The sequence below is a fragment of the Zalophus californianus genome, chromosome 16, assembly GCF_009762305.2.
Source record: "Zalophus californianus isolate mZalCal1 chromosome 16, mZalCal1.pri.v2, whole genome shotgun sequence".
NCBI lineage: Eukaryota > Metazoa > Chordata > Mammalia > Carnivora > Otariidae > Zalophus > Zalophus californianus.
The window spans coordinates 41,971,246-41,986,602 of NC_045610.1; the positions used below are offsets into that span (position 1 = coordinate 41,971,246).

Sequence of the window (15,357 nt, forward strand, 5' to 3'; positions counted from 1 at the left end):
ATTATTGTACCATTGCTTTCTAGGAAATGCCTTCAAGGCAGAAATCTTTTAAAAAGCAAAAACAAACACTTAAAACTACAAATGTCTTCTACCCATTAAAAAATCACTGACGACTGTAATTTATTTTGAGCTTTTATTAGAAAAGCTCAAATGCATAAATCAAGGTAGAAAATTTTAAACAAAGGCTATATTAATTAAATTGTTTTTTAAGTCACTGGGTAGCTTGGGGGGAAATAATCATTGACCTCCCAAGTCATTCCTCAAATGCAGTATTTCTAGTGTGCTTTATGCCTGTCTTTTTTGGACCTGTGCCCTTCTAGGAACACAGGAACTCCCAACTGCTGGAAGCAAGCAGTCTTACAGTGAACCAGCAGGTTTTTCTTTCTTTTTTCTTTTTTTAAAGACTTTATTTATTTTTCAACAGAGAGAGAGAGACAGCGAGAGAGGGAACACAAGCAGGGGGAGTGGGAGAGGGAGAAGCAGGCTTCCCCGCTGAGCAGGGAGCCCGATGTGGGGCTCGATCCCAGGACCCTGGGATCATGACCTGAGCCGAAGGCAGACGCTTAACGACTGAGCCACCCAGGCGCCCAGCAGGTTTTTCTTTCAACTGTGTATCATTTCCCCCCAAGTACAGGGTGATAGTTGATAAAAGGTAATGTGTAGCGGTGCCTGGGTGGCTCAGACGGTTAAGCGCCTGCCTTCGGCTCAAGTCATGATCCCAGGGTCCTGGGATCGAGCCCCATATCGGGCTCCCTGCTGAGCAGGGAGTCTGCTGCTTCTCCCTCTCCCTGCTGCTTCCCCTGCTTGTACACTCTCTCTGTCAAAAATAAATAAAATCTTAAAAAAAAAAAAGGGTAATGTGTAGTCTTTAAGGAATCACACCAAACAATTAAACACTGGAAAGGGGTTAAAAAAAAAAAAAAAAGTGAAAGAGTACAGGGGTGGAGGGGATAGTCTCCGACACAAACACAGATATTACAGTCGTTCCATGGTCTAAACATTTGGCATATGAGTTGCTCTTTTTTTTCTTTTTAAGATTTATTTATTTGAGAGAGAGAGAGAGAGAGAGAGAGAGAGAGCATGTACAAGAATTCAAGAGCAGGGTCAGGGGCAGACAGGGGGGAGAGAATCCCAAGCAGACTCCTAGCTGAGCACAGAGCCCCATGGGGCTCAATCCCAGGACCCTGAGACCACAACCTGAACCGAAACCAAGTGTCAGACGCTTAACTGACTGAGCCACTAGGTGCCCCACTCTTTTCAAGACAATAAGGCTCAAACTACAAAGAAATTAAACTAACCTGAGTTGGATTCGATAACTCAATAGTATACAAAAAACCCAGGGCAAAAGTTTTCTGCTCTTCTTCCTTAATCCTTATTTCATAAAGCAGGACCCAGAGCCCAAGTCCTGGAACAGTCCCTCTTAAATCACCCCCTCTTCTGGGGGTCTTAACCTATTATATTCTTCATGGGTAGGGAATATGGGCTAGACCAAGCATTTAATAAACTTACTGACTGCCTATTATGTACTAAGAATTATGCAAAGTATTGGGGGGGATCAAAGGAAAAAACATCAGGGAAGAAGGAAAGATATAAGAAATGATAAACTACAAAATACACAACCTAAAATGAAATTCAGTTCTAAGAAATGATAAATTAGGGCACCTGGGTGGCTCAGTCGTTAAGCGTCTGCCTTCGGCTCAGGTCATGATCCCAGGGTCTTGGGATCGAGCCCCGCATCGGGCTCCCTGCTCGGCGGAAAGCTTGCTTCTCCCTCTCCCACTCCCCCTGCTTGTGTTCCTGCTCTCGCTGTGTCTCTCTGTCAAATAAATAAATAAAATCTTAAAAAAAAAAAAAGAAAGAAATGATAAACTACAGGGGCGCCTGGGTGGCTCAGTCGTTAAGCGCCTGCCTTCGGCTCAGGTCATGATCCCAGGGTCCTGGGATCGAGCCCCGCATTGGGCTCCCTGCTCCATGGGAAGCCTGCTTCTCCCTTTCCCACTCCCCCTGCTTGTGTTCCCTCTCTCGCAGTCTCTCTGTCAAATAAATAAAAGAAAAGAAAAGAAAAAAGAAAAAGAAATGATGAACTACAAAGTACAGGAATGAAATTCAGTTTTAAAAAGTACATAACCCACCCACCCCAACTGATTGAGAATTTTCAGGGCAGAAGCCTGGGAATTTTTAACAAGTGCTTTCAGGAATGAACATACTGCGCAACAGAAAAGCTCAGATGCGTCTGAAAATCACTTCCACCGTAACGGACTGTGATCTTACAAATGCTAACGTTTGCTTCATGAATGACAGGTAATCCAGGAGGAAAAAAACCCAACAAAGTGCCTGATATGAAACAGCTTTACCTGTAGAGGGAAGTACACATAATTTATAACGGGTAAGGACACACATTTGCACAAAAATATGCAGGCTTCGGAATGACCCCTAGGTAAACTCCAGGACAGATTTATGCTAAGGGCAGAACATTTGATGTAAAGACTCTAGTAAAAGGGCTTTCATCATTTTAAGAATATTGGATCGGGCACATGGGTGGCTCAGTTGGTTAAGCATCTGCCTTTGGCTCAGATCATGATCCCGAGGTCCTGGGATCCAGCCCCCTGAGCCCTGCCCCTGCACCAGCAGGCTCCCTGCTCAGTGGGGAGTCTGCTTCTGCCTCTGCCCCTCTCCCCGCTTGTGCTCCCTCTCAAATAATAAAATCTTTATTTTACTTTTTTTAAGATGTTATTTATTTGCCAGAGAGAGAGAGAGAGCACAAGCAGAGGGAGCGTCAGGCAGAGGGAGAAGCAGGCTCTCCCCTGAGTAGGGAGCCCGATATGGGACTTGATCCTATGGTCCCAGGATAATGACCTGAGACAAAGGCAGATGCTTAACCAACTGAGCCACCCAAGTGTCCTTCAAATAATAAAATCTTAAAAAAAAAAAAAAAGATCTTAAATACCCATAATCCTGCCATCCAGAGATTAAAATATATATATATATAAAATTTATATTTATATATAGGATCTTAAATTATATATTTTATATATAGATAGAATCTTAAAAATAAAAACTGGTGAAATCCAAATAAGTCTAGAGTTTTATTTGTTACTAGTAATGTACCAACGTTGGTTTTTTGGGTCTGACAAAAGCACCATGGTAATGTAGGATGATATTAGGGAAACCAAAACTAGGTAAGGGGTAGAATTCCAGCAGGAACTCTCTGTACTAACATTGCTACTTTTCTGTAAATCTAAAATTATCCAAAAATAAAAAGCACATTAAAAAACATGTCCATACAGCTGAAGGTAAACGAAACTACCCTTCCTAGATCAAGAAGTTTGCTTAAGGGGAGCCTTAAGTTGAGCATCTGCCTTCGGCTCAGGTCATGATCCTGGGGCCATGGGATCAAGTCCCACATCAGGCTTCCAACTCAGGGGAGAGCCTGCTTCTCCCTCTGCTTCAACATTTACCCACCTACCTCAGAAATCTGAGGATGCTATAATTTCATGAGAAAGAAGACTATGAATAAGTTTACTATAAAGGATAGAATAAAAGCCCCTGACAAAAATGTTATACAGGGATTCAGAAGAAATTTCCAAAAAGGTTTTCAAATCCATAGTAAAGCATAATGTATAAAAAAATAGCACTTATGAAATTTTAAAATGAAAGAAAGCCACAAGAAACACATTGTCTGCAGATCTTCAGGAAAAAATAAATGTGCACACACAACACTCCAAAGAGGAGACAGTAGACATACACATATTCAAAGCCAGACAATAACATTTTCTATGTTGTGCATTAACATGGAAAGTCTAGTCTGTTTTTAGACTGAAGATGCTGAAAGCACCCCAAAGAAGAGAACTGTGCTGGGGACAAGACTTTGGGCTTCATTATCTGGGAGATGACTAAATGAAGGTACGGTTACAAAGAACGCATTTAAGGAAATACATTTTGAACCACTGCCATAGCAACAGAGTCCCCAGCTTCTCATGCATGAACTACTGTTTCTCCCTGAACACAAAAATACTGCAAGGCACATTCTGGGACCAGGGCCACACTATTCTGGAGAATTAAGACTTGAATTCCTAGAAAGACGAAAAGGCAGGCCCTAAGGCCCCCAGCAGGGCTGCAGTGGGAAGCAACGAAGAAGAAACCTTCACACTAAGTTAGCTGGGTAGGCATCATGGAGACAGCAGTGAAGAACACTTTGGGAGGGCTCACCACACCTGCCTGTCCCTAAGCAGCAGCTCCCCTGTGGAATCCGTGCCTGCGCACAGCCTCTCACACGTGTCTGCTGATCTGCCCCTGTTTACAACCTGCCTGATGTGCTGTCTTCCACAAGGGTCTGTCCAATTAAAGGCTTCAAACTTTCAGCTCACTTTCCTTCATTTATGCCACGTTATTTCTCAGCTCAGTGCTCATTTTTTCTTTTCTTTTTTTTTTTTTAAAGATTTTATGTATTTATTTGACAGAGAGAGACAGCGAGAGAGGGAACACAAGCAGGGGGAGTGGGAGAGGGAGAAGTAGGCTTCCCGCCGAGCAGGGAGCCCGATGTGGGGCTCGATTCCAGGACCCTGGGATCACGACCTGAGCCGAAGGCAGGTGCTTAACGACGGAGCCACCCAGATGCCCCCATTGCTCACTTCCTACGGGAAGTCAGCTCTGATCAATTCCAAGCTGCTTGGTTACTCCAAATGCCTTCTCTCAGAGGTCCATCTGGTCTTGATAACCACAATGCTGTTATAAAGCACCTGCCTCTCCTGCATAACTGGACTTTTTGTGGATCATGGTGCAATTCCTGACACCTAGGACAGCTCTCTCTCAAAACCAGAACACACATTAAATAGGGCTTTTGGGGCACCTCAGTGGCTCAGTCGTTGAGTGTCTGCCTTTGGCTCAGGTCATGGTCCCAGGGTCCTGGGATCGAGCCCCGCATTGGGCTCCCCGCTCGGCCAGAAGCCTGCTTCTCCCTCTCCCACTCCCCCTGCTTGTGTTCCCTCTCTCGCTGTCTCTCTCTGTCAAATAAATAAATAACATCTTAAAAAAAAAAAAATAGGGCTTTCGGACCTGACACCACTGTTAAAAGACTAAGTCTGAGTGTTGTTTTTTTCTAAGCTTTCTAGAATGAAGGGTTGTCTATTTCCAGTCTCCCCTATCACACTCACTTTCCTATGGGCTCCCCATAGCATCTCCTCATTGTGGGTACTCAGTCAGACGATGATACTTCATGACTATCTTGGTTACTCTATAAGGTAAATTAGCTGTGAGCAGGGACCAGAGGCAAGGCTCTAAATAAAATTACCCACAGAGTGACTCAGCAAACCTATGCTGAGCAAAGAACATAAAATGTTGGAGTTAGGCCTACCCTTTTTTTTTTTAAGATTTTATTTTATTTTTATTTATTTATTTTTTTAAAGATTTTATTTATTTATTTGAGAGAGAGAGAATGAGAGAGAGCACGAGAGGGAAGAGGGTCAGAGGGAGAAGCAGACTCCCTGCTGAGCAGGGAGCCCAATGAGGGACTCGATCCCGGGACTCCAGGATCATGACCCGAGCCGAAGGCAGTCGCCCAACCGAGCCACCCAGGCGCCCTTTTTTAAAAGATTTTATTTATTTATTTGAGAGAGCGAGAGCTAGAGAGTGTGAGCATGAGCAGGGGGAGGAGCAGAGGGAGAGGGACAAGCAGACTCTGTGCTGAGCACGGAGCCAGCTGTGGGGCTTGATCCCAGGACCCTGATTATGACTGGAGCCGAAATCAAGAGTCAGATGCTTAACCAACTGAGCCACCCAGGCCCCCCAGGCCCACTCCTTTTAGAAAGATAAAGGCTTAGGGAGGAAGAATTCTGCTTAACATACCAGAGCTTGGCCAATATGACAAACCTCTTTCTGATGTGTTTTGTTCCAGATTGAGCAGCTCCTCCGGGGCACAAGAGTCTGCTATGAGGGAAGGGGAACTGTGAGAAGGCTGGCTCCCATGCTGCTCTAACACAGCTTCCAGTTCGGCCATTTCCTGCTGGAGCTTTATCAGGTTATCTTGCATGGTATCCCTCTGCTGTAAACACAAGAAATGACACCAGGAAAGTCACACTCTTTTAGCAACTTGCCAGAGAGCAATAATATGTCACACGAATTAATTTTAGAATGGGAACCAAAACCACCTCGTATGGAATTATGAGTTCTGGCTGAACACCTTTTAATCCAACCATATTCCTGCAATTAATGCCCATGAAATTATTTCAGAATGATGTTAGAGTGGGGAAAATAAAACTCCTCAAACTCTCCCAAATAGACTTGGTTTTATTGTGCTGTCCTTTCAAAGCTGATTATTTTCTTTTAAAGCTAGGGAACAAAAAACAAAACAAAAAAACCCAAAAAACCCACAAACCAACGACAATGAAGGTACTCAAACACGGTATTTAAAATTAGCATGATTCTGTTAACATTTTACACAGGCTGTGTTTCATAGATTTGGGACAGTGGTACTCGTAAGAGATTTGGATTAGTCCATATAATAATGTCTGATTTCTGGCTGGTGAGGACTCTTTTTCTGGGATTCTCTGACCATTTAGTTTCTAAAAGAGAGAGCAAAGAGCTAATCCACTGATTTATCTATTTGTTCAACAACTATTCACTGACCATTATTATATGCGAGACACGTTCTAGTGCTGGGGATTAGAGCCCTCATGGTGTTGCCATTCTGCATGCAGAGAGGGTACCTAGAGATCACCTGCTGGAGGGAAGGATCTAGCAGAAAGAGCCCTGGGAAATCCTGTAAGGACAGTTATTGTTTTCAATTCAAAATAAATGGGCTCTTCTTGCTTATGGGGCTTCTGATGTTTATTTCTCCATTTCAAGAAGAAATCTGCTAAGCCTTAGGTTTTTGGTAAGCAAAGAGCTTACCAAAACATACATTTCTTCATCACTGTTAAAAGGAACATCAACGGTTGCCAGCGAACCCCAGGGAAACAGACTGTTTCACCCTCCGTTGCTTCTGATCCTTGCAAATGACTTTGCCCTCTACTAAAAACAAGCCATCTACTTTCTCCCGCAACACCGAGTTCACAGTTTTCAGGTTTTCATGACCAGAAAACGTATTCCCAGTGTCACAAAGGCTTCCTCTGCTGCCCTGAGACCGCCTTGTGGCCAACGTCTGCAGCAGTGCCATTGCCACCACGTGGTGCTTGTGGGTAGTTCTGTTGCTGATCACACCCTGGCCCTGGAGCTGCCTCAGTAAACCTGGAAGGAAACCGAGTGCACAGCTATCTGATAAGCTTCTGAAGCCCTATTAGTCACTTCTGGCACAACCATCACATCTGAACCTCTCTGTGGCCATTAAATAGGTTAGAAAATCAGGAAAAATAGTTAACAGGAGAACTGTAATTAGAGAACTTTCCTTTGGGTTTCCCCAAAGGAATTACTTTATAACCTAAATTCCCTTGTAGGTAATTGCCCAGATATATTTGGGAGACCAAAACCAAATTGCTTACTGAGGCTTTCTTTCTTTTTTTTTTAATTCTAATTCTTAAGTGTTTCTGGAATTAGCCCTATTCTTCTTTTCTATTCCCAACATGCTACTCTGATCTCATTTTAATACAGCTGCATTACTATGGAAGTTCTTTAAAAGCCATGTTTATCATGTCTCTTTCTTCCATAAGGACCTTAGTGGTATACCACTGCTCAGATAATACCTTCTGAACACCATATAATTATTACTCATACTGCCCTCAGGATAAAGTCCAAATTCCTAAGCACAGCATCCAAAAGGCCTTTCACACCCTGATCTTTTATTTCTTCCCTAAACTACCCATATGCCCTGTTTTCCAGTCACAGGACAACTCTGTGCTTTCTGGACATTTCATGCCTCTGTGTCTTTGCGTTGATTGCTGCCTCCCTTCTCTTTCTACCTGGAAAAATTCTTCTCTTTCGAGGTCCAGCTCAAATGGCTCCTTTGGAAGTCCCCACCATCTACATCTACCATCAGGAATGAACTCCCACTACCTCAGTTATACTGCTAATGCATTAGTATATAGAAGTGGAATACTGGACCCTTCTTGATGGGAGGAATCCTTTCTTCATCATTTTTGTGTTCCCGATGCCTAACAAGTAGTAAGTACTTAGTCAATGTTTAATGCAGAAATGAAAGAATGAATGAATGAATACAGTTAATCAGTCTTTGATTAAAAGCAGATACTAATGGTACCAAATTAGGATTTCTCTATCTCCTATATACTTCTCCTTAATTCAGTTTTTAAACAGATAAAGGGAAAAGATCCCACTTCAATCATTTTGTCTGTCTGTGCTACTCTAGATTTAAGTTAGCCAGGAAATCTGACCTTAAGTCTGTTTTGGGGTAAATGCTTGATATAAACACTTTGCAAAATGAATCTTGAATAGACATTATCTCTGGGAATAAGATCAGGAATATGAAAAACAAGGAGGTTGGACAGAATCAGAAATTGGGACCTACAATCTTAAAACACAAGGGACAAAAAGGGGAAAGGCATTGGTGAAAGGTCAACAGAGCCCCGAATCCACACCCACAAAGAATCATAGGAGTTGCAGAGAAAAGGTCTCCTTAGTCTTTTTGTTCATTAGTCACCATGGCAATCCCGTAGGCGGGGAGAACACTGGTGACAACTCAGGTACGGAACAGGTTTCTTCCTGACTTCCTGACCAGGTTTAAATCCTAGAGGGATCTGCTCTGTACAGAAAATGGGCAGTAGAAGACAAGCCCTTTCTTTCTATAGTCCTCACAGCAATGCCAAGAATTAGAAGATTTTAAAACTGGATACCACCTGTGTTGGCAAAGATACAGGGAAATGGGAACCATCAAGTACCACAGGGGCTGGAAGAATACACATTTGTTCAGTCTTTCTGAAGAACAATGTAACAATATGTATCAAAGACCAAACATTCCAGTCCTAGGAATTTATACTAAAGAAATCACTGGGAACTGGGCAAACATTTAGCTATCAAGATACTACTATCGGGGTGCCTGGCTGGCTCAGTCAGTGGAGCACGCAACTCTTGATCTTGGCATTGTGAGTTTAAGCCCCATGTTGGGTGTAGAGATTACTTAAAAAATAAAAAAATAAAAGATATTACCATAGTGCTGTACATAATAGCAAACTGTGCCTCTTACCCTACAACCCTCATATTCAGCAACAGGTTGAATAAATCATGGCTTACCCAAAAGACAAAATACCATATGTAATTAAAAATGAATCACTGAAGAAAACTTCATGACAGAAAAAACAACATTACAATGTAAGTACATGGAGTAGGATATAAGTATTTTTTAAAGGTAAGGTGTACACATCCTCTTGTGCACATACAGGAAGAAGAATGAAGAATATGTATCAATAAGTTATTAATAATAATTACTGGGTAACCCACAGAATTTAGTATTTTATTTTATTTTTTATTTTATTTTTTTTAAAGATTTTATTTATTTATTTGAGAGAGAGAGAATGAGAGATAGAGAGCACGAGAGGGAAGAGGGTCAGAGGGAGAAGCAGACTCCCCGCTGAGTAGGGAGCCCGATGTGGGACTCGATCCCGGGACTCCAGGATCATGACCTGAGCCGAAGGCAGTCGCTTAACCAACTGAGCCACCCAGGCGCCCCAGAATTTAGTATTTTAAATAATTAATGCATGCACATGGTATAAAACTCAAGGCACAAAAGGATATTCAGAGAAAAGTAGGGCTTCTTCCTTCTCCTCCCAGTTTTCTACTTCCCTGCTCTGAGGGCAACTACTATTACCTGTTCTGTGAAGATGATGGTGTTAATCTTTAAACGCTGTGATAGAGTGCTTTTTCGAGACTATTCTTTCTGTCATACTGAAATATTCATGTTATCAAATGCCGTAGATATGACAAGGCTCTTATCCCATTCATAAGTAACCCCAATATTGGTCTTGACCATGAGATACAGGAAGTAAAATTGTGTTCTTTCTTTTTTAAAGAAAAAAGAGGACTTACAGGCACCAAAGAACAAACAACTACCAGATTAGAAGAGAAACAAAAAGAAATCTCCACGAAACAACGAAAGGCTAGATTGTCTCTAACAGAAAGAGAACTCTGTAGGTTCCAATTTGGTCCCGAGAACAAACACACCCCTCTCTTTGATACAGCAGTGCTTTCATAGATATTTTTTCTATAGGGAGAATTGGTTTTGAAGGTTTAGCTTATTCATTAAATTCAGGATTGAGTGTTCTCAGCCAGCTAGTATGTATGTGTGTGTGTATGAAACAAAAGGCAGCAGGACTTCCGTTCAGATGCTTACAATCTACTTTGAGGAGACAAGGATGAATTCTAAAAGATGATACAAGCAAATGTCAGAATGTGGGATGCATGCTACCAAACGCTGAGGACACAACAGACACACACCCACACAAGCTTTTTACCTGAGTGGTTAAAATATCACTCTGAGAGGACAACCCTGAATAGTCTTCAGAGAGGCTTGTTTCACTCTCGTACCCGGATGCCACTTCACCTTAAATGATGATAAAAATAGCCTCAGATGTAAAAACAGCACATACTGCAACTTGCTGTACCCATGTCTTCCCATTGGCAAGACAAACTTCACTTTCGTGTTATGCAAAATGATTATTACACTCCTTGTTTTGGGACACCCGGATTTCCTCTTGGAAATCATAACAACGAAAACCAGAAACAAGTCCACCAACGAGATCTCACTCAAAGAAGATGTGCTAGTTGGGTAAAGGACTTCTAAGGAAAGGTACCTTAGGAGGAACATGTGTAAAGTTTAAGCAGTGACTTTAGTTGCACTTGGAAACTTGTAAAACGTGCTCCCCCACAAGGCATCAACAGTTAGCTCATTTCTAGAATACGGACGGGGGCAAACACAAAAACCTGGGTCCAATACCTAAGTCTGAATCCACACTCTGCTCTTCTTCGTGATTATCTTCTTCCAGGCCAAGTTCCCTTTCATCATCATCTGAAACCAATTCCTTGTCACTCGGAACGTCCAGGTTTTCAGACTGATGCCTCACTTGTTTGGAAGGAGGATCAAACATCAAGAAAGGATCCTGGGTATTTGTATTAACAGTCAAGTCTTCCAATGCACTGCACTGTGAAGAAAATAAGCTACCAGAACACCTCGCTTCCTCACTAAGGTGATGTTCCTGGGATGCCTTTGCTGATGGGACTTGGTTACTGAGGTCCCTTAAACTACTCTTCAGTGAGTCTAGGTTCTCCTCTGTTTTCTTAGACAGACCCTCTGTGGCAACAACACTGTGACTGGTAGACTGAGAAGGTGTGTTGGTTACTTTACCAAATAGTAAGTGTTGAAAGCAGGGAAGCTCTTCCTCCTCACTAGATGTGTTCTCTTCTGAGGACTCTAATTTCCTGGCCCCTCTTTGGTGGCCCTGGGCCAAATGTGTATCATCTAAAGGGCTAGGGCTCCTTCTGAATTCTCCTTTCTGGACACTTTTGCTAAAGACAGCAGATCTTTCCTTAATGTCACTTTCAGGAAAGCTGATTTTTCCCTTTATTTTGTCACTATTTAATAGATCATCGGGTGTCTCCGAACAAACCTGAGAAGCACGACTACTTCCCATAGGTTGTTCGGGGTTATCTGAAATTAGACATGGAGAGAAATCTGCATTAACAGACAGAACTACGCCTTCATTTTCTCCTTGCCTTTTCATTTCTGGATGTTTACAGTTACTTACAGGAAGGCTTTGCTTATAGACTTCAGGTTGCATAAGACCTACTCTGAGCATAGCATTTAATTTAGGTCCTCGGTTTCCACCTAGCTCTGCCTGAATGTTTTCACCACTGGAACCTACTTCATTAATACTAGAGCCTACTTCATTAGTACTGGAACCTACTTCATTAACACTGCTTGAGCTGACTTCTTTAAAAGTGCTTTCTCTGATGTTATTTTGGCTAATTGTGCTCACTGTACTTTGAATGACGCTCTCATTTCCCACTGCTCTTTCAGGTGACATTGAAAGTTGCTCAAACCTTTCCTCTGACGGGTTTTTCTTACATAGAGTTTTAACAGATGATCTGATGGGAGAAAGTGGTGGTATATGATAAGGGTTTTGGGAAATTCCATGGTTATTTGCAATAAGTTCAATTTCCTTGCCTCTGAACTGACATGACTGATGAAGCCTAGCGCCTCCTTTTATGCTACATTTGGCATAATCGTCTGGTTTCTTAGCTTTCTGACTAGCTGCAGAAAAGCCTGCAGTTGCATGAACTGCCTGCACATACTTGATTTCAGACTCTTTCTTTCCCTGATTTTCTTCTTTTTGTCCACACTCAAGAGTGACTTTTGGACTTTGTTTCCTTAAGGCCCCAGAGTGGGCACAGACCGTTGCACAGTCCTTTTCTGTATCTCCTGGATTTGAAAACAAAGCAAATGACTGACGCTTTGAAACCCTGAACATATTGTGTAAATACTGTGTATCAAGTTCATTCTCTTCCATTTCTATGCTTGTCTCCTGAGTGTGGTTATCTTCGCATGTCAATGGATTTGCAAAACCCTCTGTGTCATTTCTAGCATCTTTAGAACAACCGTGGATAGGTTCCTTGGGGTTTTCAATTGCTGCGCACAGACTCGCACGTTGATTTGGTGCTGTTTTTGCCTTCCTTAGGGTGTCAGCTTCCAGTAACGAGATACTGTCCTGAGTGCCGTAATCAGTATCAGGTACCAATGAAATATTGGTACTCTCTACAGATGTTTCAGTTTGTAAACCTCTTCCTCCACTCAATAGCAGCTCTTTGAGATCTCTGGTACTATCAGACACTTGAATTGTTCCTTGGCTCTCTTCTATTTCTTCTCTTCGAAGACTAGGGTTGACAAACTCTTGAGGTTTATTAGAACTTGAACAGTTAGGGAAAAACCCAGGTACGTTTGTTAAATTTAGCTCTGGAAAAGCATGACTGGCAAGTCTCTTATTTATCTGTTCACCTGGCTTACTACCCTTCTTGGCTCCAGTTGCTGGTTCTTTATCTTCCATGAGCTGAAGTGTTTTGCTGTGTCTGACTGCCATTTGGTCCAGATGTTGTTTCATCTCTTCACTGCTAGAACAACTATCGATCTGTAGTTCGCTATGATCAAGTGGGCTTGGATTTCCACTAACTACGAATTCAAGCGCACAAGCGTGCCTGGTGGAGGACTTCCTCCTCAGCCTGTTCTTCTTAGGGGCTTTCGAACTGGAGCTATTTAATTCCAGTTCCATAGTGATTATACTGCTGCTTATCGGTTCAGCTTTGCTTCTAAAAGCAGATTCTTTTTCCAATGATTCTGTTAGGTTAGCATTTTTCTCATTCTGAACATAATCACCTTTTGTTTCATTCTCAGGACCATTATTTGTAATATTCATCACATGACCATTTCGCTCGATTTGGTCGGTTCCCTCAACTAGCTCTTCAGGAGTCTTTGGAACAATGGCCAAATCTACTTTCTTGATAAAATCCTCAGGATGAAGGCCTGATGTAGTTCTCCTTTTACGCTTTGCTTTATTCGTGAGGGGATGGGCTCGCGCTGTCTGAGGTTCTATAGGACATGCTCCTATAATAAGATCTTCATTCGTGTGGCTCACGTTAGGGAGGCTTGCCTTCCTCCGATAGGTTTTCCCAAATATTTTATCTTCGATATTACTCTCTACTGACTTGGTGTGGATTCTTTCACTTTCACATATCAAAGCATCCTGAGGATCACTGGCCATTAAGTCTATTTTCTCAGAAGAAACAGAATATCCGTCCACTTCATTTGGAACTTCTATTGCACCAGCTACTTCAGTATTCGATTCAGATTCCCCGTCATGTGAGTCATCGGAAGTTAACATTTCATCACTTCTGGAAAACCACTCATTAACTTTCTGTATGCTACTATTCAGTGTTATCCAAGGAACATCTTGGGAATCTCTAGGACTGTCAGAGCATGGAGGTTTCTGTTTCTTCAGTTCTTTTCTCCCACACAGGGGATCAGCATTCAGAAGTACCTTTTTCTCTGTGCTGGGAGTCTGCCTATCATTACGTGTTTCCTTACTTTCAGCCCATCTGCTTTGTTGGCTCCTTGCTAAGCCAGGCTGTTTGTTTTTATTACAGAATTCAGCCTTCTCTACATTCATTCTGTCTTTAGTGAGTAATAAACTGCTGTTCTCATGCCGTAATGAGCTGGCATGAGTATTTGTGCCACATGGCTCCACATGCAAGTTTGAAACAGAAATACCCTGATACTTTTCTGGATGCTTCTCAGTTGCATGCTTCTCAGTGGTGGTCAAATCTTTATTACCGGATTGATGATGTTCAATATTTGTTATGTCCTCAGAAATTTCACAAGCAGCTGAAAGTATACAAAAACAACAAGGTGCTTAAAAACTGCATTATCATGAAAAAATATGTACACTTAATACAACTTAGAAATAAAGCACCTGGCTATTTTTAGAGAAACACCTCAGAAACCACCAAGTATACTGAAGATGTAGCTCATGCACTTTCATAGAATTCCTATTTATCTAGATTCTCATTATTTCCACTCAGGACACTTAAAACTTTAATTTTGGAATTCTTCCTGTTCATAAACCACACCTCCTATTTCCCTAACCTCTGACAGTGAACTAAAAGCAGACTGGGTATCAGATATACAGTGCTCTGTTCTATCTTCCGACTCATACTCCCTATATTTAAATACCAGTGTACAAATGGAATATTATGCAGCCATCAAAAGGAATGAGATCTTGCCATTTGCAACGACGTGGATGGAACTGGAGGGTGTTATGCTTAGTGAAATAAGTCAATCAGAGAAAGACATGTATCATATGACCTCACTGATATGAGGAATTCTTAATCTCAGGAAACAAACTGAGTGTTACTGGAATGGTTGGGGGTGGGAGGGATGGGGTGGCTGGGTGATAGACATTGGGTAGGGTATGTGCTACGGTGAGCGCTGTGAATTGTGCAAGACTGTTGAATCACAGATCTGTACTTCTGAAACAAATAACGCAACATATTTTAAGAAAAAAGAAAAAGAAGAAGATAACAGGAGAGGAAGAATGAAGGGGAGTAAGTCAGAGGGGGAGACGAACCATGAGAGACGATGGACTCTGAAAAACAAACTGAGGGTTCTAGAGGGGAGGAAGGTAGGGGGATGGGTTAGCCTGGTGATGGGTATTGAGGAGGGCACATTCTGCATGGAGCGCTGGGTGTTATGAACAAACAATGAATCATGGAACACTGCATCAAAAACTAATGATGTAATGTATGGTGATTAACATAACAATAAAAAATTTTTAAAAAATAAATAAATACCAGTGTACAAAACAGCAGGAAGGGAAAAATGAAGGGCGGGGAATCGGAGGGGGAGACGAACCATGAGAGACTATGGACTCT

At 42.1% G+C, this 15,357-nt stretch overlaps 1 protein-coding gene across 12 annotated transcripts in view; it reads right to left on the bottom strand.

The window, feature by feature from the left end:
* BRCA1 (BRCA1 DNA repair associated) overlaps nt 1–15,357 on the bottom strand; it is a 67,316-nt gene that overhangs the window by 25,205 nt on the left and 26,754 nt on the right. For 9 of the 12 annotated variants that reach the window (XR_003525088.2, XM_027624565.2, XM_027624569.2 and 6 more), the window contains exons 10-12: nt 10,877–14,311; nt 10,395–10,483; nt 5,869–6,040 (exon numbers count right to left, since the gene is read on the bottom strand). Coding sequence is in view for 11 of the 12 variants with exons in the window: in XM_027624565.2 (XP_027480366.1) it covers nt 5,869–6,040; nt 10,395–10,483; nt 10,877–14,311 (3,696 nt within the window). In the remaining variant the exon portion in view is untranslated. The remainder of the gene's footprint in view (nt 1–5,868; nt 6,041–10,394; nt 10,484–10,876; nt 14,312–15,357) is intronic. The other 3 variants (XM_027624572.2, XM_027624571.2, XM_027624573.2) reach the window with 2 other exon arrangements.